This window comes from Panthera tigris, chromosome X (assembly GCF_018350195.1).
Source record: "Panthera tigris isolate Pti1 chromosome X, P.tigris_Pti1_mat1.1, whole genome shotgun sequence".
Taxonomy (NCBI): Eukaryota; Metazoa; Chordata; class Mammalia; order Carnivora; family Felidae; genus Panthera; species Panthera tigris.
In genome coordinates, this window is record NC_056677.1 from 69379215 (window position 1) to 69403116 (window position 23902).

Consider the following 23902-nt stretch of genomic DNA (forward strand, 5'->3'; position numbering starts at 1 on the left):
TCAATTAGTACCTTCTCTTAATGAATTAAGAATTTGAAATTACTTTCACCTTATAATCCAAGAGAGAATTCACTTGTTCAACTTCACAATTACTTATCATGTCACTTTCTTCATCATCAATAATTTCTATTTTCTGTAACAGAAGTAGAGAAGTTTCAATAAATATATATCTGATTATCATCACTACACTCAACAATGTATAGAACATATACATTCAGTGTTTACTTTTTATGATGAGATCATCTAGTCTAGATTATCCACAATAAACTGATAACTGACTGGCTCTTCAGTGTTATAACCAGTGTGTGTTTGAGCCACCTTCCTCTACCTTTAATTGATGACTGCTTAGTAAATAGAAAATTATGGGGATGCCTGGGTGGCTCAGTTGGTTAAGTGTCTGACTTTGGCTCAGGTCATGATCTCAAGGTTGGTGGGTTCAAGCCCCGCGACCTCCTCTGTGTTGAAAGCTTAGACCCTGGAGCCTGCTTTGGATTCTATACCCTTGTCTCTCTGCTCCTTCCCCACTCACGCTCTGCCTCTCTCTCCCCCAAAAATAAACATTAATTTTTTTTAAGTAAATAGAAAATTATTGTAATACTATTTAAAATAGCAAAACCTCAGGGCCCCTGGGTCGCTCAGTGGGTTAAGTGTCCAACTCAATTTTAGCTCAGGTCATGGTCTCACCAGTTCATGAGATCAAACCCTGCCTAAGGCTCTATACTGGCAGTCCAGAGCCTGCTTGGAATTCTCTCTCTCCCTCTCTCTCTGCCCTTCCCTACCCCTTCACACTTGCACTCTCTCTCTCTCAAATAAGAAGCTTAAAAAGAAACTTTAAACTTTTCACAATATAAAAGGAAAAAAAAATAAGCACTTGAATTCTGCTTAAACAGAGCCCTACAGTGACAGGAAGCTCACTTCCCATAAGAGTAGTCTATTTAATGCTAACCATACCTACTTTGTTGCAAGGGCTTTTTTCTTTTTTAATTACCATGTACTTCTTCACAACTAACTTCTAATGTAAAATATCAACATGTGACATGCATTCCAAAGTCAAATACAGTTTTAAAAAATTCATTTATTTATTTTTTTATTAAAAATTTTTAATGTTTTATTTATTCTTGAGAGAGAGAGAGCATGAGCGAGGGATGGGCAGAGAGAGAGTGGGACACAGAATCTGAAGCAGGCTCCAGGCTCTGAGCTGTCAGCACAGAGACCAATGCAGCGCTCAAACTCACAAGTGGTGAGATCATGACCTGAGCCGAAGTCGGACGCTCAACCAACTGAGCCACCCAGGCACCCCTAAAAAATTCATTTATTAAATGCACTCCATTAGCTAGACAATTATGATGTGATAATAAAAATAACCTGGCAGTTTTCTTCCTTCACTGGACAGTAAGGAGAGAGAGAGAGGGAGAGAGAGATGTTAAACTTCCATTATCTTTAGAATTAAGGTGCAACATAGTCTGTCCAGTACTTTGCACATAGTAGGTACTAATTAATTATCTATTCAAAAGAGTGAACAGCTAACTGCTGATGTGAGGAATGACCAATAAGCTCCAACCATGAGAGCAAGGAAAGTTCTCTAATCATGGAACATCATTTTTTTAAATCAAAACCAAAAGACAAGATCAGCTCTAAATTTTTAAGCACCAGGTGTTGTATGGAAGTGTTGATTCACTATATTGTACACCTGAAACTAATATTTCAGTGTGTGTTAACTAATTGGAATTTGAATAACAATTTTTTAAAAGTGCAGAACATACCCTGAATGACCATCCTTAATACTTTGTCTATAAGGATATGTAACCATAGCAGGGTTTGTGACCTACTAGTCAGGAGGACAGCTGCAATGAAAACTGCTTTCTACTGCTGATTAGAGATGAATCTATTTTGTTTTTAATTAAAATAATTATAAACTTGGTGTTTAATCATATCAGTTTTCATCAGACCTGATTTGACACTTTCCAAATTTTTTTTTAGATTCTGTATTTGTATTGGTTTGGAGGGAAAGAAGATAAGTAATCCAGGGAAGAAGGCACCAAGAATCACTGGATAGATATGTGCATATAAATAAGTCTTATATGTCTTTGTGCTTTGTCAAAATTTATCTCTAAAAATCAATTGTTTTTCAAAAATTAGGTCCCTAAGTGACTTCGGTCATCCCATGCTATTACTTCATTTATTATTTCCAAATGTCTGCTGAGGGGAGATCCAATGCAGAGAAATTCAGACTAAAAATGAACATGTGTTTAGGGCAAAAGGTTTTAATTTGTAAATAAGTGTATATAGCTTGTACAGTACAACTCAAATATAGAGCAGAGGATATTATTACTTCATGGAATGTATGTTAACACGATTAATATTGTGGAAAATAATTATTACTAGCTATCTAAAGAAAACATGGCTTTGCATCAAAATCAAAGCTTGCTTTCCTATAGTCTATTGAGTTGTGTTAGTAGGGTCAAACATCAACTTAAATCAGGACTGAGATCAATAAAATGTAATCCTAAACTATATTCTGCACGTGGAAAACACTGTTATATATTGTTGAATTTAACAAAAAAGAGCAAAATTGTATTTTATGTGTCAACTTTTATTAAGGAGATATAGAAGAATCAGAGTGTCATAAATATTTTTTGCAATGGAAGCCTGGGTAAATCATGAAGCCACACCCATTTTGTAACACAAAAATCCATTATAGGGACCATTTTTTTTTTAAAGATTTCAATCAAGCAAAAGCAAAATGGCATTTGCTTTTGGCTTTGACTTTAATATTATCTTGGTTTCTGTATTACTTGATGGAGTCAAAATATAAACAGATGTTGCTAAAACAGCTGTTTGGAGAACATTTCTATATATCAATAATGTTTACATTTTCACAAAGCCCAGTTTAATCTGCATACAGTCTCTGCCTGTTACCCAGTCTTTTAATATCGTCCTTCTCTCATTAAAGCAATTTTTAAGAAGACTAAAAGAGTCTAATACAACTAGAAAGAAGGTAAGTTTCCAAACATAGTAGAGATAGGTATGGTCTGAACAGACAACTCTGAATCAGGAATCCTTGGATACAAGACCCAGAACTAACAAGGGCTTCCTTCATGGTTTCAGGCTAACCTCAATTTTATTTCTTCCACCTGTTAAATGAGAAGAAATCTGCTTTTTGCTGAATGTGTTAAAGTAACATGTATAAAATGTCTATGTGTAGTAAGCATCAGATTTTTATATGTGCAAATCTCTTCTTTTTTTAAAAAAAAATTAATGTTTATTTATTTTTGAAGGAGAGACAGATCACGAGTGTGGGAAATTCAGAGAGAGAGGGAGACACAGAATCTGAAGCAGGCTCCAGGCTCCGAACCATCAGCACAGAGCCCAAAGTGGGGCTTGAACTCACAAACTGTGAGATCATGACCTGAGTCAAAGTTGGATGCTTAACCGAGCCACCCAGGCACCCCACAAATCTCTACAATCAAAAAATTTGAGACACAAATGACAGTGCTTTAAGTTTCATTTCTTAAACCCTCAAAGATATATAAATTCATTGGTGACAGCTCTGTTTTGGCTTGTGAAGTGGAGCAAGATTTTATTCTGCTAACACCAATATCATTACCAAAGGGAAACGTATCCTTGAAATCCATCATGTGGGAAAGAATCCATCATGAGGAAAGAATTTCAAAATGTACATACCACATTATCTGCGGATACTGCATGGTGGTCCTCCTCCTTATGAACCCTTGCCTCATTTGGAACTTCATTGGACTCTTCTATAGAAAAGAAAAAAAGGCCACGGTTTCATTTTCATTCCTCAAAATTTTATTGAGAATACCTTTCTCAAGATCACTTAAATATTTTTTTCTTATTTTAAAAAGGCACAAATGATATATTCACATCATATATGCTGTGATGAGCAACTGTACCTCTAACAATGCATTCTAGGAAACAAGTGTGGATAGATGGCCACTACTGTGTTGTTTATAATTGAAAAATAAATGGAAATAACCTATATGCTTAACAATGAAGGACTCAATAAATCATTTAGGACCTCTTCCTACAATAAATACTATAAAAATGAAGAAGAAGAAGAATTGATAATAAAGAAAATATTCACAAAAAATTGGAAAGTAAATAAATGAAGGTGACAAAACCTACTATGTAGGTACAGTGTGATCTTAATTTTGTAAAAGTAAAAGAAGTGTACCTTTTCATAGAGAAAAAAAAAAAACAAAAAGAATGATGTTATTTAATACCAAAACACTGACATTGTTATTTCTGGATGGAATTACAGGAAACTTCTATTTTTCTTCATTTTGTTTAGTTTTACTTATTTTTTTAATGTTTCTTTATTTTTGAGGGAGAGGGAGAGAGATAGAGCACAAGCTGAGGAGGAGCAGAGAAAGAGGGAGACACAGAATCTGAAGCAGGCTCTGGGCTCTGAGTTGTCAGCACAGAGCACAATGTGGGGCTTGAACCCATGACCCATGAGATCATGACCTCAGCCAAAGTTGGACGCTTAACTGACCCAGGCGCCCTTTACTTATTTTGATAATTCTTATTTCAATTTGTTTAATCATATTTAAATATTTTTACAATGAATTTGTATTACTTATAATAAGAGAAAGATGATAATTTTTGAATACATGATATAAAACTATAAATACAGAACATTTTTAATTTTGTGAAAAGGCATGTGACATGAACACACACACACACACACCTGCATATATGCAAAGAAAACACTGGCAAAAATACCCACACACTCCTATTTTAGGAATAGTTATTACTGAAAGGTAGGACTTTTCTAATTTTTCATTGTATTTTTTTAATTTTCTATAATAAACATGTACCCCTCTTATGATAAAAAATCAATATTCTAAAAATGTGAAAAAATAAACAAAGAAAAATAAATTCAGAAAAATAAGTCTATTAAAAAGTCTTCTGTGCTGAGCTAGGGAAAGTGGCTGGTTCACAGCATAGGTGTCTACAAAATATTGTCCTGTCTTAGATGATCCCCACCTCTACTCCTTAGTAAAACAAGACAGTAATATTTCTCCATTTTCTTTTTGCACAGTCATGGCATGCAGATTATTTAAACACTAGTGGAAGCTTTCAGCTTTTTGGGAACTGATGCTTTATTTCACCATAGAAAACAGAACAAAAATATTTATCAGTCCTCCTAGAATTTTTCCAGATCCATTCCTTCCCATGGAAAGATGTATAGGAGTGCCCTGTCTGAGCATGGAGGATAAACAGAAAAAAAAAACATGGCTAATTGGGGAACTCCTATGAGTACATACATCACTAGAGTTTAAGATATACAGAAAAATTTTACCAGAATTTTAATGCAAATTCCACCATAAATTCATGTCTTTAATTAGTTATTTTCAAATTTTTATTTAAGTTCCAGTCAGTAAACATACAGTGTAATATTACTTTCAGGTGTACAATATAGTAATTCAACACTTCTATACAACACTCAGTGCTTACCACCACAGGTGTACTCCTTAATCCCCATCACCTATTTCACCCGTCCCCTACCCACCTCCCTACTGGTAACCATTAGTTTGTTCTCTATAGTTACTTAGTTTGCCTCATTCTCCCTTTGTTCATTTGTTTGTTTCATAAATTCCACATATGATTGATCAGATGGCATTTGTCTTTCCCTGACTTATTTCACTTAGCATGATAATCTCTACCTCCGTCCATATCATTGCAAATGGCAAGATTTCACTCTATTTTATGGCTCAATAATTATATATATATAAAATATTATATATTATATACATTTTAATATTTAAATATTTAATATTTAAATATTAATAATATTAAATAAATATTTAATATTTACTATTATATATAATATTATATATAATATTATAATATTATATATATATAGCCCTTGGGCTACTTCCATAGTTTAGCTATTGTAAATTAGTGCTACAATAATCATAAGGGTGCATATATCCTATCAAATTAGTGTTTTTGTATTCTTTGGGTAAATACCTAGTAGTGCCATTATTGGCTGTAGGTTAGTTCCATTTTTAATTTTTTGAGAAACCTCCATACGGTTTTCCACAGTTTGCATTGCCACCTATGGTGGATGAGGGTTCATTTTTCTTTACATCCTCCCTAGCACTTGTTTCTTGTGTTTTTGATTTCAGCCATTCTGACAGGTGTGAGGTGATATTTCATTGTAGTTTTGATCTGAATTTCCCTGATGATGAGTGATGCTGAGCATCTTTTCATGTGTCTCTTGGCCATCTGTATGTCTTCTTTGGAAAAATGTCTATTCATGCCTTCTGACCATTTATTAATTGGATCATTCATTTGGGGATATTGAGTTTGATAAGTTCTTTATATATTGGATACTAACCCTTTATTGGATATGTCATTTGAAAATATCTTCTGCCATTCCATAGGTCACGTTTTAGTTTTGTTGTTTCCTTCACTGTGAAGAAGCTTTTTATTATGATGAAGTCCCAATAGTTTATTTTTGCTTTTGTTTCCTTTGCCTCAGGAGACATATCTAAAAAGAAGTTGCTACAACCAATGTCAAAGAAGTTACTGCCTGTGTTAACTTCTAGGATTTTTATGGTTTTGGGTCTTACATGTAGGTCTTTAATCCAGTTTGAAATTACTTTTGTGTATGGTGTAAGAAAGTGATTGAGTTTCTTTTGCATGTAGCTTTCCAGTTTACCAACACCATTTGTTGTGATTGCTTTAAATGTGTAGATTGCTTTGGGTAGTATAGGCATTTTAATAATATTTGTTCTTCCAATCCATGAGCATGTGATGATTTTCCATTTGCTTGTGTCATCTTCAATTTCTTTCTTCCATGTTTTATAGTTTTCAGAGTAAAGATCTTTTACCTTTTTGGTTAGGTTTATTCCTAGGTATATTATGGGTTTTGGTACAATAGCAAATGGGATTAATTCCTTGATTTCTCTTTTGCTGCTTCTTTATTGGTGTATAGAAATGCAACAAATTTTTGTATGCTGATTTTGTGTACTGCAACTTTACCAAATTTGTGTATTAGTTCTAGCAGTTTTTTAATGGGGCCTTTTGGGTTTTCTATAGAGAGTATCATGTCATTTGCAAATGGTGAAAGTTTGACTTCTTCCTTGACAACTTGGATTCCTTTTATTTCTTTTTGTTTTCTGATTGCTGTGGCTAAGACTTACAGTATTGTGTGTTAAATTACAATGTTGAGAGTGGACATCCTGTCTTTTTCCTGACCATAGAGGAAAAGATCTCAGTAGTTCCCCACTGAGGATGATGTTAGTTGTGTCCTTTTCATATATGGCATTTATTATGTTGAAGTATGTTTCCTTTACATCTACTTTGTTGATTGTTTTTATCATGAATGGATGGTGTATTTTGTCAAATGCTTTTTCTGCATCTATTGAACACCAAAAATTAAATTTAGTTTTTTTAAGTTTATTTATTTATTTTTAGAGAGAGAGCATGAGCAAGGGAGAGGCAGAGAGAGAGAGAGAGAGAGAGAGAGAGAGAATTCCAAGCACACTGCTATCAGTGTGGAGCCCAATGCAGGGCTTAATCCCATGAACTGTGAGATTATGACCTGAAGCAAAACCACTAGTTGGATGCTTGAGGTTATGATTTCATGGTTCATGAGTTTAAGCCCCACATCAGGCTCTGTGCTGACATTGTGGAGCCTGCTTGGGATTCTCTCTCTCTCTCTCTCTCTCTCTCTCTGTCCCTCCCCCACTTATGTGTGCTTGCTCTCCCACTCTCTCTCTTTCTGAAAATAAATAAATAATAAACTAAAAAAAGGCAGATGCTTAACAGACTGAGCCACCCATGTGCCCCTCAATTTAATTTTTTAGTAAAATAATGATGCTTATATGGAGGAGACTTTATTCATTACTTAGATATTTCATGTCATATGTTATTAGCCACTAAATGAAATGAAGTGGGGGAGTTGTCATCAGGTTTAGCTGCAGAGCTGATATTAGTACTAATGCTGTCAGAATAGAAGTTACAGCAATCATCAGTAAGATCATTATTGGTATCATTCCCTATAGGCTTGCCTTATATTTCCGTTCTTAATTGCTCATAACTTTATACACAGCTTTGCTTTACTGGCAACATATTCATACAAGGTTTGATTATTTTATAAGATGTAAATAAAAACAATTTGGAGGATTTCTAAAATAAAAAGGTATGAAGTGATGCAGCTAATTAAGGCATGTTTTCTTTTTTACAGATAGCTTCTACATTACTGAAAGTTTGAAAGCTAAATACAGTTGATGTGTCTGCTTATTTCTCAACAAAAGCAGCTCTGCAAATTGGAAAATAAACAAATAAGCAAAGTTATTAATCAGTGAAAATTCTAGAGGGCATTCTATATATTAGGGATATACTCACACTGTGTAATTATGCAGAACTATATTTTATATGCATACACATATAATAGATATAGCTAAGAAGATTTGTTATAAAATTTAACATTATAGATGTTAACCTTTGTCATACTTTAAACAATTTGATTCTCAGGATAGTAAAAATCTTTAAAATTGCTCAACCATACATATATTTCAGTAGACACAGAACTTTAAGGAGCTGAGTCATCTATTACTTTTTCTAGAGTTTGCCAGGTAGCTTTACCACATCTCTTTTCTCTTCACTTCCACACAGGGAAAGAAAAAAAAAATGGGAGAGGTGAGGGTGGGAGATAAAAGGTGGAAGCTAGAGGTAAGTCAAAAGCTCTATATCAGGGGAATACCTATTCTCTCAGAAAAGAAAAAAAAATGGAACTGAAACTGCTAAAAGGTCAGCAAGCACTTTTTGGTGATTTTGGCTAAACCTGCCTTTTAGTGTGCTTGAAAAATGTAATGCTTCTTTTAGCTTGTAGAGTGTTTTCTAGGAAAATTTAACATAATTTTTAATTGATTTTTAACATGTAAAATATAAGCCCTGCTTTAAAGACATTTTTCTTTTTCTTAGACATTTGGAAGACTCTAACCCGCTTGAAGTAACAGCCATATTATAAAGGGCTCTGAATTTCAAATTGTTAGATTTTTGAAATAGAATGGGTAATTACTCTGATTATTCTGTCTCTATATCTCTCAGATGTAATCAATGGAAATGTCAAAGTAAACAGACTTTTAACTATATTTTCATAACTGAAAGAGAATATGGTTAGCATATCTTAAAGATATATTAGTCTAGGCCAGATGATACAATTCACTTAATCATCACAAAAGGATCACACAGTTAAATCAGTCAGATTAGTATTCTCCATCAGCAAAATGAGGAAGAGAATAAGACAGAACTCATTGGAAATAGTGAGCAAAAAGGCTCTGTTAGTATTTTAAGACTATTTTCTGCTTTTCTGCTCCAATTTCTGATGAGAATGAAAAGGTTACTATGCAGCTGTAAAAAGTAAGCCACTGAAGGGACTCTAGGTAATATCACTTCCCATCAAGTGTTTTTTGATTCATGCATTAATTCTCTTTCCTCTTTCTCATTAGGCCTTAATTACTATGTAACCTGTCTAGAGAACGCACTATTAAATGGCAAAGGATGCCAGTGTAGGAGCAGTGGTCCATTAGCAACCTTAAAATTAAATCATTTTTCCCCTATTAACTACTTATTTTTAAAAAATTTCCCTTTTAGGTGGGGAAGTGGAAGTAGTGGATTGAAACTCCCTTTCAGGGGCTTAAGTAATTTGCTTTTATCAGAATATTTCCTGGGTGTCTGGTTGGCAGAGTTGGTTAAGCATTCGATTTAGGCTCAGGTCATTATCTCATGGTTCCTGAGTTTGAGCCTGGCATTGGGCTCTCTGCTGGCAGCACAGAAGCAGCTTAGGATACTGTTTCCTTCTCTCTCTGCCCCTCCCCCATTTGCATTTTCTCTCTCTCTCTCTCTCTCTCTCTCTCTCTCTCTCTCTCTCTCTGTCTCTCTGTCTCTCTCTCAAAAATAAACATTAAAAAAAGAATATTTCCTCATAGCTCTCCCACCCACCCATAGAAACACACAAATCCCCATTATCTTTCAAATAGCTGCCAGTCATCATTCTCTACCCATGGGGGAGGGGAAGGAAAAACAAAAGAGGTTAGAGTGGGAGAGAGCCAAAGCATAAGAGACTCTTAAAAACTGAGAACAAACTGAGGGTTGATGGGGGGTGGGAGGGAGGGGGGGTGGGTGATGGGTATTGAGAAGGGCACCTTTTGGGATGAGCACTGGGTTTTGTATGGAAACCAATTTGACAATAAATTTCATATATTAAAAGAAATAAATATCTATTCCTAAATCACTGAAAATATTCAAGTATTACCAGGCACATACACTTTAGTAAAGACTAATAGTCTTTGGTAGCAGACTAATAGAAGTTGGTCCATTTTTGGTTTAATGGACCAACTAGATTATAAATAAGGGACTTGGAAAAGATGCAACATCTTCTCCTTTTTCTTGCTTCACAGTTTTCTGTACACTAAATCCTGTATCATCTTCATCAAAGCCAACACCACATGTTGGTAAAGACACAGAGAGACAGAGAAGGGGAGGGGAGAGAGAGAGAGAGAGAGAGAGAGAGAGAGAGAGAGAGAGAGCAGTTGAATATTCACACATCTTTTCAAAGACTTAGTATTAAAATACATGGCCCTGGCAATACCAAGAGCTTTAATATCCCTTTCATTACTCAACATAATGCAATCTGTTTGCCTACCCCTCGCAACACACATTACTTTTGAAAGAAGCCCTTAAGCACCCAATTCAATGGGTTCTCATTGTTTCTAAAGCTTTATTTTAATATTTCTGCCCTATTAAGGTGTAATTGGTATACATAAAATGCACATAATAAATATAAACAATTTGGTGAGTTTGAACATATCAGTACTCATGTTACCATCACCACAATCCAGGTAATAAACATATCTATCACCTTCAAAAGTTTTCTTGTGTCCCTCTTTTTGTGTTAAGAACAACTTAATGATTTACCCTCTTAAGTTTTCTTTTTTAAAGTCTATAGCCCCTTATTGCTAACTATATGCAATATGTTTTTCAACAATTATACTCCAGTTGTATAACTGTAACTTTATATTCATTGAACAACAACTCCTCATATCCCTCTCCCCTATCCTCTGGTACTACCATTATATTGTCCACTTGTATACCTTTGACCATTTTAAATGCCTCATATGAGAAGACTTTCTACTCACCTTCCAAAAGATGATTGAGATAATGACACTTCTTTCTTCTTAAATCTCTCTCTTTCGTTGGTTTTAATAATATCATAATATCCTGTTTATCCTATATCTGAATCTTCTTTCATTGCCTCCCTTTTCTCCCTTAGCCCCCAAATCTGGATATTTCTTAACATACAGCCCTTCTCTATCTTCCTTTCTTGTCTTCCATTTTCTCACTTAACTAAATCTTCTATTTCTATGGCTAGACATTTGTTCAGCCTCAATGTGAGTAGCTCCTATATTTCTTTTCATATCTTAACTCCTTTTCTGAGTTTCAGACCCACATTATCCATTGGTCTGCTGGACAGCTCCACATTGATATCCTGACATCATCTAAAACTCAACACATGGAAAACTGTTTCTATCTTTCCACATTTTACTATCCATTTAATTCAGTACCAATAAAAAAAGCTTAAATGATATTTGGCAAGAGGGATTGGGGAAACGTATGATTAAGCAATTCTAAAATTAATGTTTTGCCTGAAGTCACATAATCAGCTAGTGGAAGATCCAGGACTTGTACTGAGGTTGCCTGACTACTACCCTGGTGCATATCACATTATACCATATCCTTTTTTATTATAATACATTTATAACATTCAAAGCCAAATTGGTTAGAGTTTCAATAAAATAAAAACAATCATGTACTTAATTATAACTATGGATTGTTGTAATAAACAACATTTCTAAATGTGAGAGATCTTTATTGTGGTACATAAGTGTTCCTTGTGATGACTCAGTGTGGGAGACTCTTTAGGTGGAGGCATTAAGAATAAAAAAGATAAAAGACAAAGAGTGTTGGTGAGTATATAGAGGAAAGAGAACCTTTGTATATCATTGGTCAGAATGCAAATTGGTATAGTCATTATGGAAAAGAGTATGTAGGTTCATTAAAAACGTAAAAAATATAACTACCACATGATCCAGTAATCCCTCTTCTGGATATATAACCGAAATAAATAAAATCAGTACCTCTAAGAGTTATCTGTGCTCCACATTTTTTGCAGCATTACTTATAGTAGTCAAAATATGAAAACAGCCTAATTATCTGTTGACAGATGAATAAATAAAGAAATTGAGATTATATAATATTATATTAAGATTCTCCACATAACTGAGACTATATATATATATGTATATATGTGTATATATATATATATATATATATATATATATACTGTATATATAATGTATGAAGAATGAACCTGGAGGACATTATGTTAGCTGAAATAAGCCAGGCACAGAAATAAAAATACTGCATGATCTCACTTATACATGGAATCATAAAAAGTCAAATGAAGCAGAGAACAGAATGGTAGTTACCATGGTGGGGAGATCAGGAAAATGGGGGAATTTGGTCAAAGGATACAAATTTGCAATTATGTAGGATGAATAAGTCTAGAGATCTAATGCATATGATTATTACAGTTAACAATTCTATATTGCATTCTAGAAATTTGCTAAGAGTAGATTTCAGGTGTTCTAACCATACACATAAATGGTAGCTATGTGAGGAGATGGATATGTTAATTATTTTGACTGCAGTAATCATTTCATTATGTATATATGTGTATATACATATCAATAAAGTAAAAATAAATAAAAATAAATCAATTTATTTTCAAACGTTTAACCAAATGTTTTGAGAACTTTAGATGTGAAATGCAATTAGCTGAAAAGCAAGTTAAAAATCCATCAAAGTTACAAAAGCTATTATTAGGAAGTGCAGCATATAAAATACCTTGAGAGCTTCCTTCAGACAAACAGATGGATACTTCATCATTTCTGTCATTATCCTCTCCTACTTCTGGACCAGCTTCCTCTCCTGATGTGAGTGCAGACAAAGAACCAGACTCAGGCTGCTCAGAAAAATCAGCAGGGCCTCCTCTTGGAGGTGGAACTTCAATCCCCATTAAACGATATTTCCTTCTTCTATTCCCAATCCAAGTCTTATAAGAGAAATACAAAAGGAATTTTTGTAAACATAGAACCTTTAGCAGGTTTGGCCATTAAAATAATAAATGGATGCTGCATAAAATATGATTAGAAATAAATAGGTACCTAGAATAAGAAAATTTAATTATTAGTCAATAAGCAAAAATAAAAGTAATTATGCTTTTATTTTAAATATACTATTAGCAGAAAGGTAACATTTACCTAAATATTCAGACTTTCAAGAAACATGCAGTCTATTGCAGAACACTTTTTTTAGACTTTTTTTTTTCATGTTTGAAATTGGTCATTTTACTGATTTTACATACTATAATGTACAAAAATGTCAAATACAATGTTGAATAAAGGGCTAACAAAATATTTATAAGCAGATATTCATGTTTATGAAGCAAACATAATTCAAACAGAACAACCTTGAGGGGAAATTAAACAAAATATATTTAATATTTTGATAAAAGATAATTAAATACCAATGTTATTTTTTGAGAAAGTACTTATTTAATATAAATGATTATATCTTTTAAAATTAGTTAAAAATTCACAAAATTTTGTTTTTGGTTTTCTTTTTCTGTAGAAATAACCCACCAAATCTTTGAAACAAAACACAAATTAGTTCTTTTCTACAGGGACCAGACAGATAGTTATAACTATAGTTCATATGCCATTTCCAACCTTGTTCTTCCTTGATTAAAATGTAACTTCTATTAACTTCAGCTCTTTAATGGTTACTTGGGTATTTCAAAATTTGTAAAATTTCATTTCATTGGACTCAGAACCAATTTTTAAAACTTTTTATAGTAAAATATTTTTAGATTCACAGAAAGTGGCAGAGGTAAATTCACTCAGCTTTCTCCAATTTATGTTTAACCTAATTGTATCACAATAATTAAAACATTAAATTGAAATTACACAGTATGTATGTACAGTTCTATGTTCCTTTATCACACTATTCTTCTTCTTCTTTTATCCACTATTCCCAACCACTGTCAACAACTAATCTATCTTCCACATCTTTAATTGTGTCATTTCAAGAATGTTTTATGAATGGAGTCATAGTATGTAATTTTTTGAAGTTGGCTTTTTTCACTCACCATAATTTTCTGAAGACTTTTTCTTTTTTTTAACTTTCTTAATGCTTATTTATTTTTGACAGAGATAGAGCGTGAGCAGTGGAGGAGCAGAGAGAGAGGGAGACACAGAATCTAAAGCAGGCCCCAGGCTCGGAGCTGTCAGCACAGAGACCGACCCAGGGCTCAAACCCACAAACCACAAGATCACAACCTGAGCAGAAACCAGAAGCTTAACCGACTGAGCCACTCACGCGCCCTGAAGATTTTTTCAAGTTGCATGTATCAATACTCCATTCCTTCTTATTGTTAAGTTGTATTACATGATATTTATGAACTAATTTTTTTCCAATTTATTTGCAATGTTTGTTTAATCATTCCCACATCAAAGGACACAAGTTATTTCCAATTAGGGGCCCTTAAAATTTCATGAACAGTCATGAACAGTCATGAACAGGCTTTTGTGCAGACGTTAAGTTTTCATTTCTCCAGGACAAATGCTCAAGAATGCAAATGATTGGCCGTATGGTAATTGCATGTTTAGTTTCATGAAAAACTGTCAAATTGTTTCCAGAAGAGTTGTACCATTTTACATTTCTCCCAGCAATGTATGAAAAACCCAGTTTTTTTCGCATTCTTTCCAGCATCTGGTATTCTTAGTAATGAAAAAGATTATCTATTTTCACTGATGCATGCAGTGATAGATCCTTGAGTTCTTTTTTTTTTTTAACTTTTTTTATGTTTATTTATTTCTGAGACAGAGAGAGACAGAGCATGAGTGGGGGAGGGGCAGGGAGAGAGGGAGACACAGAATCAGAAGCAGGCTCCAGGCTCTGAGCTGTCAGCACAGAGCGCGATGCGGGGCTCAAACTCACAAGCTGTGAGACCATGACCTGAGCCAAAGTCAGAGGGCTCAACCGACTGAGGCACCCAGGTGCCCCAATCCTTGAGTTCTTAATTTGACTTCCCCAATGCCTAGTGATGTTGAAAATCTTTTCATGTGCTTATTTGCTATCCATACACTCTCTTCATTGAAATGATTCTTCATTTGACTTCCCCAATGCCTAGTGATGTTGAAAATCTTTTCATGTGCTTATTTGCTATCCATACACTCTCTTCATTGAAATGATTCTTCATGCATTTTGCTCATTTTCTAATTGACTTTTTTTTTTAATGTTGAGTTTTAAGAGTTCTTTATATTTTCTAGGTAGGAGTTCTTATCAGATATGTGGTTTTGCAATATTTTATCCCAGTCTGTAGTTTTTATTTTCACCATTCTGGTATTTTGCAGAAAAAAAGTTTTTTTTTTTTAAATTTTGATGAATTCCAAGCTCTTGTTTTTTTTTTTTTTTCTTTTCTTTTATGGATTGTGCTTTTAGTGACATTTCTAAGAATACTTCACCAAGCCCTAGGTTCTAAAGATTGCCTCTTATTTTATCTTCTAAAAGTTTTATAGTTTTATTTTTTATATTTAAATCTGTGATCCATTTTGATTTCATTTTTGTATAAGGTGTGAGGTTTTGGTCATGGTTCATTTGTGCCTTCAATGGATATCAAATTATTTCAGAACCATTTTTTGAAAAGACATTCCGCATTGAATTGCTTTTGCACCTTCGTCAAAAATCAACTACGCTGGCTACACTTGTGCAGGACTATTTCTAATCCTTTTCACTGATCTACATTTGTATCTTTCTGTGACTACCACACAGTCTTTTCTTTTTAATGTTTATTTTTGAGAGACACAGAGAGAGAGAGAGAGAGAGAGAGAGAGAATGAGTGGGGGAGGGGCAGAGAGAATCTGAAGCAGGCTCCATGTTCTGAGCTGTCAGCATAGGCTTGAACCCACGAACAGTGGGATCATGACCTGAGCTGAAGTCGGACACTTACCCAACTGAGCCACTCAGGTGCCCCAGAGTCTTGATTACTATAGCTATACAATAAGTCCGTCTACATCAAAAATATTGCTGAAACTTTTATAATAATTATGTTACATCAAAAATATTGCTGAAACTTTTGTAAGAATTATGTTAAACCTTCATATCATTTTGGAGGAATTTACATTTTTACTCTGTTGAGTCTTTCAGTCCATTAACACAGATGCTTTTCCATTTATTTAGAATGTCTTTGATTTCTTTCATCAATGTTTTGTAGTTTTCAGCATAAAAGTCCTATACATGTTATGTTAGATTTATATTTAAATATTTGATATTTTGATGGATTGAGAATGGTATTATATGCTTAATTTCAGTTTCAATATGTTCACTTTTTCCTATATATGCACAGAATTGATTTTTGTATGTTGATCTTGTATCCAGAAACATTGTTAAACTCACTTACTAGTTGTAAGACTGTTTCTGTAGATTCTTTCGGATTGTCAATACTGATAATTGTATGTTACTTTTATTTCCTTTTCTTATTTTTTTTGCATTAGCTAGAAACTCCAGTACAAATTGAATAAAGGTGGTCAAAGTGTATATTTTGTTTTGCTCCTGATCTCAGGAGGAAAGCATTATATTTTTCACCATTAAGTGTGATGTTAACTGTAAATTTTGGGCACTTGTAGATTTCTTTTGGAGGGCAGTTTTTAATGACAAATTTTATTTTCTTAATAGTTATAGGGCTATTCAAGTAGTCTATTTCATATTGGGTGAGTTGTGATACTTTACACCCTTTGAGGAATCCATTTCATCCAGATTGTCAAATTTTTCCATGTAGAGTTGTTTTAAAAATTCTGTTTATCCTTTTTCTATCTTAAAAGTATGTAGAATTATCCCATTTCATTCCTAATATTACTAATTTGTGTCTTTTTTCTTTGCCACTCTGGCTAGATGTTTGTCAATTTCACTTCTTTTTTTCAATGGACTTATATTTTTATTGATTTTCAAATTAATATTTATTTATTTTTATCTTTTTAAAAAGTGTTTATTTTTGAGAGAGAGAGAGAGAGAGAGCAAGCGGGTGAGGGGTAGGGAGAGAGACACATACAGAATCAGAATCCAGCTCCAGGCTCTGAGCTGTCAGCACAGAGCCAGGTGCGGGACTTGAACCCACGAACCATGAGATCATGGCCTGAGCTGAAGTCAGATGCTCAACTGGCTGAGGCACACAGGCGCCCCTTATTTGTATATTTTGACCATCCTGGTACATTTCTTTCATCCCCCAACTCCACACTCCACCTGCCTCCGCCACTGATCGGGCAACCATCAATCTGTTTTCTGTATGTATTAATTAAAAAAAATAAAATAACAGGCATTAGTATTTGATCAGTTTTAGATTTCTAGGAAAAAAAAGGCAAAAAAGATTTGCCATGTACCCTTCACCCACCCAATTTCCTCTGATTTAACATCATTCTAAAATTCATAAAGTGGATTTGTTACAATTGATGAGCAAATATTGATAAACTATCAAGTGAAGTCCAGAATTTCTATTAGGGTTCATTCTTTGTGTTGTACATTCTATGGGTTTTGGCAAATATGTAATGACAGTTTATAACATTAAACTATCATGCAGCATAGTAGTTTTACTGCCCTAAAAATTTCTGTGTTCCACCTATTTATCCTAATTCTCTCTCTCCCCACAAGTCGCTGGAAAACACTGATCTTTTTACTGTCTCTCTAGTGTTTTGCCTTTTCCAGAATATTATACACTTGGAATGACACAGCATTTATGTAGCCTTTTAACATTGGCTTCTTTCACATAGAAATATTCATTTAAAATTTTTCCATTTTTGTCATGGCTTGATATCTTATTTTTACTGCTGAATAATATTCCATTGTCTGAATGTATTTCAGTTTATCTATTCATCTATTGAAGGACATCATGGCTGCTTCTAATTTCTTTTGTAATTAAATAAAGTTGTTATAAATATTTATGTGCAGGTTTTCATGTGAACATAAGTTTTCAACCCATCAGGGTAAACACCAGGCAGCAAAACTAATGTATCATATGTTAAGACTATGTTTACTTTTCTTAGAAACTGCCAAAATATGTTCCAAAGACCATGCAAATGTATCATTTTGCATTTCTATCAGAAATGAGTAAGAGTTTCTGTTGCTTTACATCTTCTCCAGCATTTGGTGCTGTTGGGGGTTTGGATTTTGATTATTCTAATAAATGTATGTGGTATTTTATATTTTTTTAATTTGCAATTCCCTAATGATATATAATATTGTATATATTTTCATATGCTTATTTGTCATCTGATTAAATTCTTTGGTGAATGTCTGTTCAATGTTTGCCTATTTTTAAAAAATATAATTTATTGTAAAATTGGCTAACATACAGTGTGTACAGTGTGCTCTAGGTTTTGGGGGTAGATTACTGTGGTTCCTCACTTACATACAACACCTGGTGCTCATCCCAACAAGTGCCTTCCTCAATGCTTATCACCCATTTTCCCCTCTCCCCCACCTCCCCATCAACCCTCAGTTTGTTCTCTGTATTTAAGAGTCTCTTATTGTTTGCCTCCCTCCCTCTCTGTAACCATTTTTTCCCCTTCCATTAGCCCATGGTCTTCTGTTAAGTTTCTCAAGTTCCACATATGAGTGAAAAATATATGATATCTGCTTTCTCTGACTGACTTATTTCACTTAGCAAAATACCCTCCAGTTCCATCCACATTGCTGCAAATGGAATGATTTCATTCTTTCTCATTGCCACGTAGTATTCCATTGTATATATAAGCCACATCTTTATCCATTCGTTAGCTGATGGACATTTAGGCTCTTTCCATAATTTGGCTATTGTTGAAAGCGCTGCTATAAGCATCGGGGTACATGTCACCCTATGAATCAGCACTCCTGTATCCTTTGGATAAATTCCCAGTAGTGCTGTGGCTGGGTTGTAGAGTAGTTCTATTTTTAATTTTTTGAGGAACCACCACACTGTTTTCCAGAGTGGCTGCACCAGTTTGCATTCCCACCAACAGTGCAAGAGGGTTCCTGTTTCTCTACATCCTCTCCAGCATCTATAGTCTCCTGATTTGTTCATTTTGGCCACTATGACTGATGTGAGGTGATATCTCAGTGTGGTTTTGATTTGTATTTCCCTGATGATGAGTGATGTTGAGCATCTTTTCAAGTGTCTGTTGGCCATCTGGATGTCTTCTTTGGAAAAGTGTCTATTCATGTCTTCTGTCCATTTCTTCCCTGGATTATTTGTTTTTCAGGTGTTGAGTTTGGTAAGTTCTTTACAGATTTTGGATACTAACTTTTTATCCAATATGTCATTTGCAAGTATCTTTTCCCATTCTGTCAGTTGCCTTTTAGTTTTATTGATTGAGATGTTTGCCTATTTTGAATTAGGTTGTTTATTTTATTAGTGTTGGGTTTTAAGTGTCCTTTGTACATTTATCATAAAAATGTTTTGAAAAAAATTCTTCCAATTTGTGGCTTGTATTTTCATTCTTGTAAGAATGTCTTTTGAAGACTATACATTTTCAATTTTAATGAAGTCCAATTTATCAATTTTGTAATCAAACTTGACTTTAGTGTATTTAAAAAGTTATCAACAAACACAAAGTCACCCAGATTTTCTTTTATGTTATCTTTAGGAGTTTCATAGTTTTGCATTTACTTTTAGGCATATCATCCATTTTGAGATAAGTTTTGTGAATAATGAAAGATCCATGTTTAGATTAATTTTTTCTTTCATGTGAATATTCAGTAGTTCCAGAACAATTAATTAAAATCAATATCCTTTTGATAGAGGACCAAATAGGAGGACCCTGAACTCACCTCATGCCACAGACACACTGGGATAATACCTGCATCTTTGCAAATAACTCTGAAAATGACCTAAAGATTTGAAGAACAGATATTCCATAGCTAGTCATGAAAAGATTGTTACATCAGAAATGGTAGGAGTGGTAAAGATGTAGTTGGGAACCAAACCCCCAGAGTAACTAACCACAAACAGAAAGGAATTCACAAACAAGGAGAAGTAAGATGAACAAACCACACAACAGGCAGCCTTAGTACTGGGGATCTACAGTGGAAAGAGGAATCTCCATAAATTCTGGCTTTGAAAACCAGCTGGGTTTACACCAAGAGAGTAAAAAACTCAAGGTTGCTCAAGACCAGGAAAGCCAGATGGCAGTATAAACTCAATACCTTCTTTTAAAGAGCCATAATAATAAATAACTTCACCAAGAAATAGGAGGTGCAACTTGAAAAGTCCCTGAGGTATCCATGAAAGAGATGTATTGAATAATCTGAGAACATGTGCTACAGGAAAAGAAAACTACAGAAGAATTCTCTAGGAACAAAAGCACATATGGGTACCACTGTTCTTCAACCTCAACACAAATAAAAGAATGCTTTTGGGACTCAGTTCTAAAACTCTCCTTCTTCTTTGCCAGCACCAAGTGCTTCACCCTGGAATTTCTCTGTTGACAAACCACACCGACCTGCCTGCCATGGCTTCCAAAGCTGTTCCCAACCACACCTGGTCTGCAGGTTTGGCCCACACCAGCGCCACTACAAAGTGACTCCACTCATGTGGAGGGGGTAACAAACCAACACACCAGGCACCCACAATTCCTGTAGCCAGACCCCTTAGCTGCATGGACAAGGAAGTGACTGAGCCCTGAGGTTCAGTGTATGTGGTCTTGGCAGAGAGGTTAATAGCACACTGATAGAATGAATAATGGCCTCACCCACCACCAGTCTTATCTGGCATCAGCCAGAACTCTCAAAGGTGTGCTCACAGAGGGCAGAGTGGGCCATAGAAGCTATCTGGGATGAAGGCAACTATGCTTGGCCACAACAGGAAGGTGCATGCAACCCACACAGGGGATACCCCTGGGGCACCTGGTTCTGGTGACATGGGAGAATTGAACTATAGGGCACCACAGGACCTCTTCTACACAAGGCCACTACTTGAAAGATCAGAAGATATAGCTGTTCTACCTAATACATAGAAACATACACACAGAGTTGGATGAAATGAGGAGTCAGAGGAATATTTCCCAAATGAAAGAACAAGACAATCACAGTAAAGAGCTAAATGAAGCAAAGATAAGAAATATGCCTGATAAAGAGTTCAAAGTAATGGTCATAAAGATACTGAAAAGACTTGAGAAAAAAGAGTGGATAAACCCAGTGAGAATGTCCACAAAGAGTTAGAGAATATAAACAAGAGTGAATCATAGTTGAAGAATTCAATGACTGACATGAAAAATACAGTAGAGGAAATCAATAGCAGATTAAAGAATGCAGAAAAATGGATAAGTGATCTGGAAGACAGGGTAATGGAAAGCGACTAAATTGAATAGAAAAAAGGAAAAAAAGAATAATAAAAGGAGAATAGGTTAAGAAAACTATGCAACACCATCAAGCATAATAACATTCATATTATAGAATTCTCAGAAGGAGAAAAGAGAGAGAAAGGGAAAGAAAAAATTATTTGAGAAAATAATAGCAGTACACTTCCCTAACCTGGGGAAGGAAACAGAGATACAGGTCCAAGAAGTAAGAAGAGCCCCTAACAAGATGAACCCAAGGAGGCCCACAGCAAGACACATAATAATTAAACTGGAAAAATATAATGATGAAGAAAGAATTTAAAATCACCAAAAAACAAACAAAGCAAAACAACAACAACAACAACAACAACAACAACAAGAAACAGTTAAAACAAGGGAAACCCCAAAAGGCTATCAGGTAATTTTTCAGCAGAAACATTGCAGGCCATAAGGGATTGGCATGATATATTCAAAGAGATAAAAGGAAAAAAAAAGCAAAGAAACCTACCCAGGAAAAACAAAAAAAAAGAGTACCCGGGAAGGCTATCATTCAGAATTGAAGGGGAGAGAGTTTCCCGGATCCTCCCCCTCAGAAAAAAAAAAAAAGTTAAAGGAATTCATCACCACTAAACCAACTTTATAAGAAATGATAAAGGGACTTTTTTGAGTGGAAAGAAAAGGCCATGACTGGAACACAGAAAATTAAGCAAGGAAATAATTTCACAGGTTAAAGCAAACATATAGTGAAAGGTAGTAGATTAGTCACTTGTAAACTTTATAAAGCCAGTATGGAGATTAAACAGGAGTGCTGTTTAATGGTCAGGAGTGCTGATTCATAGGGGCACATGAACGCAAATGTGTATAGTAGTGCTTTCAACAATAGCCAAATTATGCAAAGAGCTGAAATGTCCATCAATTGATGAATGGATAAAGATGTGGTTTATATATACAATGGAATACTATTTGTCAGTGAGAAAGAATAATATGTTGTCATTTGCAACAACGTGGATGGAACTGGAGGGTATTATGGTAAGTGAAATAAGTCAGTCAGAGAAAGAACGATATCATATATTTTCACTCATATGTGGAACTTGAGAAACTTAACAGAAGACCATGTGGGAAGTGAAGGGGAAAGAATAGTTTCAAACAGGGAGAGAGGCAAACAATAAGAGACTCTTAAATACAGAGAACAAACTGAAGGCTGATGGGAGGATGGGAGAGAGGGGAAAAAGGGTGATGGGCATTGAGGAGGGCACTTGTTGGAATGAGCATTGGGTGTGGTTTATAAGCGATGAATCATGGGAATCTACCTACGAAACCAAGAGAACACTGTATACACTGTTACCTAACTTTACAATAAATTATATTAAAATAATATAAAACAATATGTAAAACTTCTATTTAAGTGTATATTATTATATATTTGTATGGTGGGAATGTTATATGTACAGGGTACACCATTCTGTTAAACATTCATTCCACAAATATTACTGAACATCAAGTATGTACCAAGCACAGTTCTAGTTGTGGAGTCTCAGTAGTGAACAACCAGGCATGATATATGTCCTCGTGGAACTCAAACGTACAATCTAGTAAAAGTAGAGACAATAGAAATTTTGAGAAGAAAATATAAATCACAAAATCTGATTAAGTATTATAAAAGGAAAGAACCAGCTACAATATTTAACCACAATGACATAGTACAGTGTAGTGAAGTGAACTCTTCCAAATTAACCTGATCCTAATTATTGAGAAAAAGGAAACATACAGATTAGCAGATCCTTTCTAGCAAATCCTGAGAGCAAGACTGGAATGGAGTAATCTGTATTTTTAAAGAGGTTTTCAAGGTAATTCTTATGATAGGGCATACACTGGTAAAATAGAAATAGAAACAATATTAGATAATAATAAAAAGATTTGGCTTGTAGTCACTAACTGTGTGAGATTGATCATGCCATTCTTGACTCCATTTTAAAAATTTATTGATGTATAATTGACATAAAACATTATGTTAGTTTAAGGTGTAAAATTTATTGATTTGGCATTTGTATGTATTGTGAAATGGTCACCACCAAAAATCTAGATACCATCTTTCAGCTTAGAAAGTTAATACAATAATATTGACTGTATCCCTCATGCTGTACATTATTTCCCCATGACTTACTTACTTTATACCTGGAAGTTTGTTTTTAATTCCCTTCAACCATTTTGCTTTGCAAAACCTCCAACCCTTCTGGCAACCAACAATCTGTTCTCCACATGTAAAGATATTTTTTGTTTGTTTTTCTTTTTAGTTTCCATATATAAGCAAAATCATGCAGTGTTTGTGTTTCTCCGTCTGACTTATTTTATGTAGCATAATACCCTGAAGGTCCCCCCATGTTGTCACCAATGGCAAGATTGTATTATTTTTTTATAGCAGAGTATGTATGTAT

At 34.4% G+C, this 23902-nt stretch overlaps 1 protein-coding gene across 4 annotated transcripts in view; it reads right to left on the minus strand.

Moving 5' to 3' along the window:
- HDX (highly divergent homeobox) overlaps positions 1-23902 on the minus strand; it is a 172438-nt gene that overhangs the window by 25067 nt on the left and 123469 nt on the right. For all 4 annotated transcript variants that reach the window (XR_006213576.1, XM_042975187.1, XM_042975188.1 and 1 more), the window contains exons 6-8: positions 12946-13153; positions 3685-3761; positions 50-133 (exon numbers count right to left, since the gene is read on the minus strand). Coding sequence is in view for 3 of the 4 variants with exons in the window: in XM_042975187.1 (XP_042831121.1) it covers positions 50-133; positions 3685-3761; positions 12946-13153 (369 nt within the window). In the remaining variant the exon portion in view is untranslated. The remainder of the gene's footprint in view (positions 1-49; positions 134-3684; positions 3762-12945; positions 13154-23902) is intronic.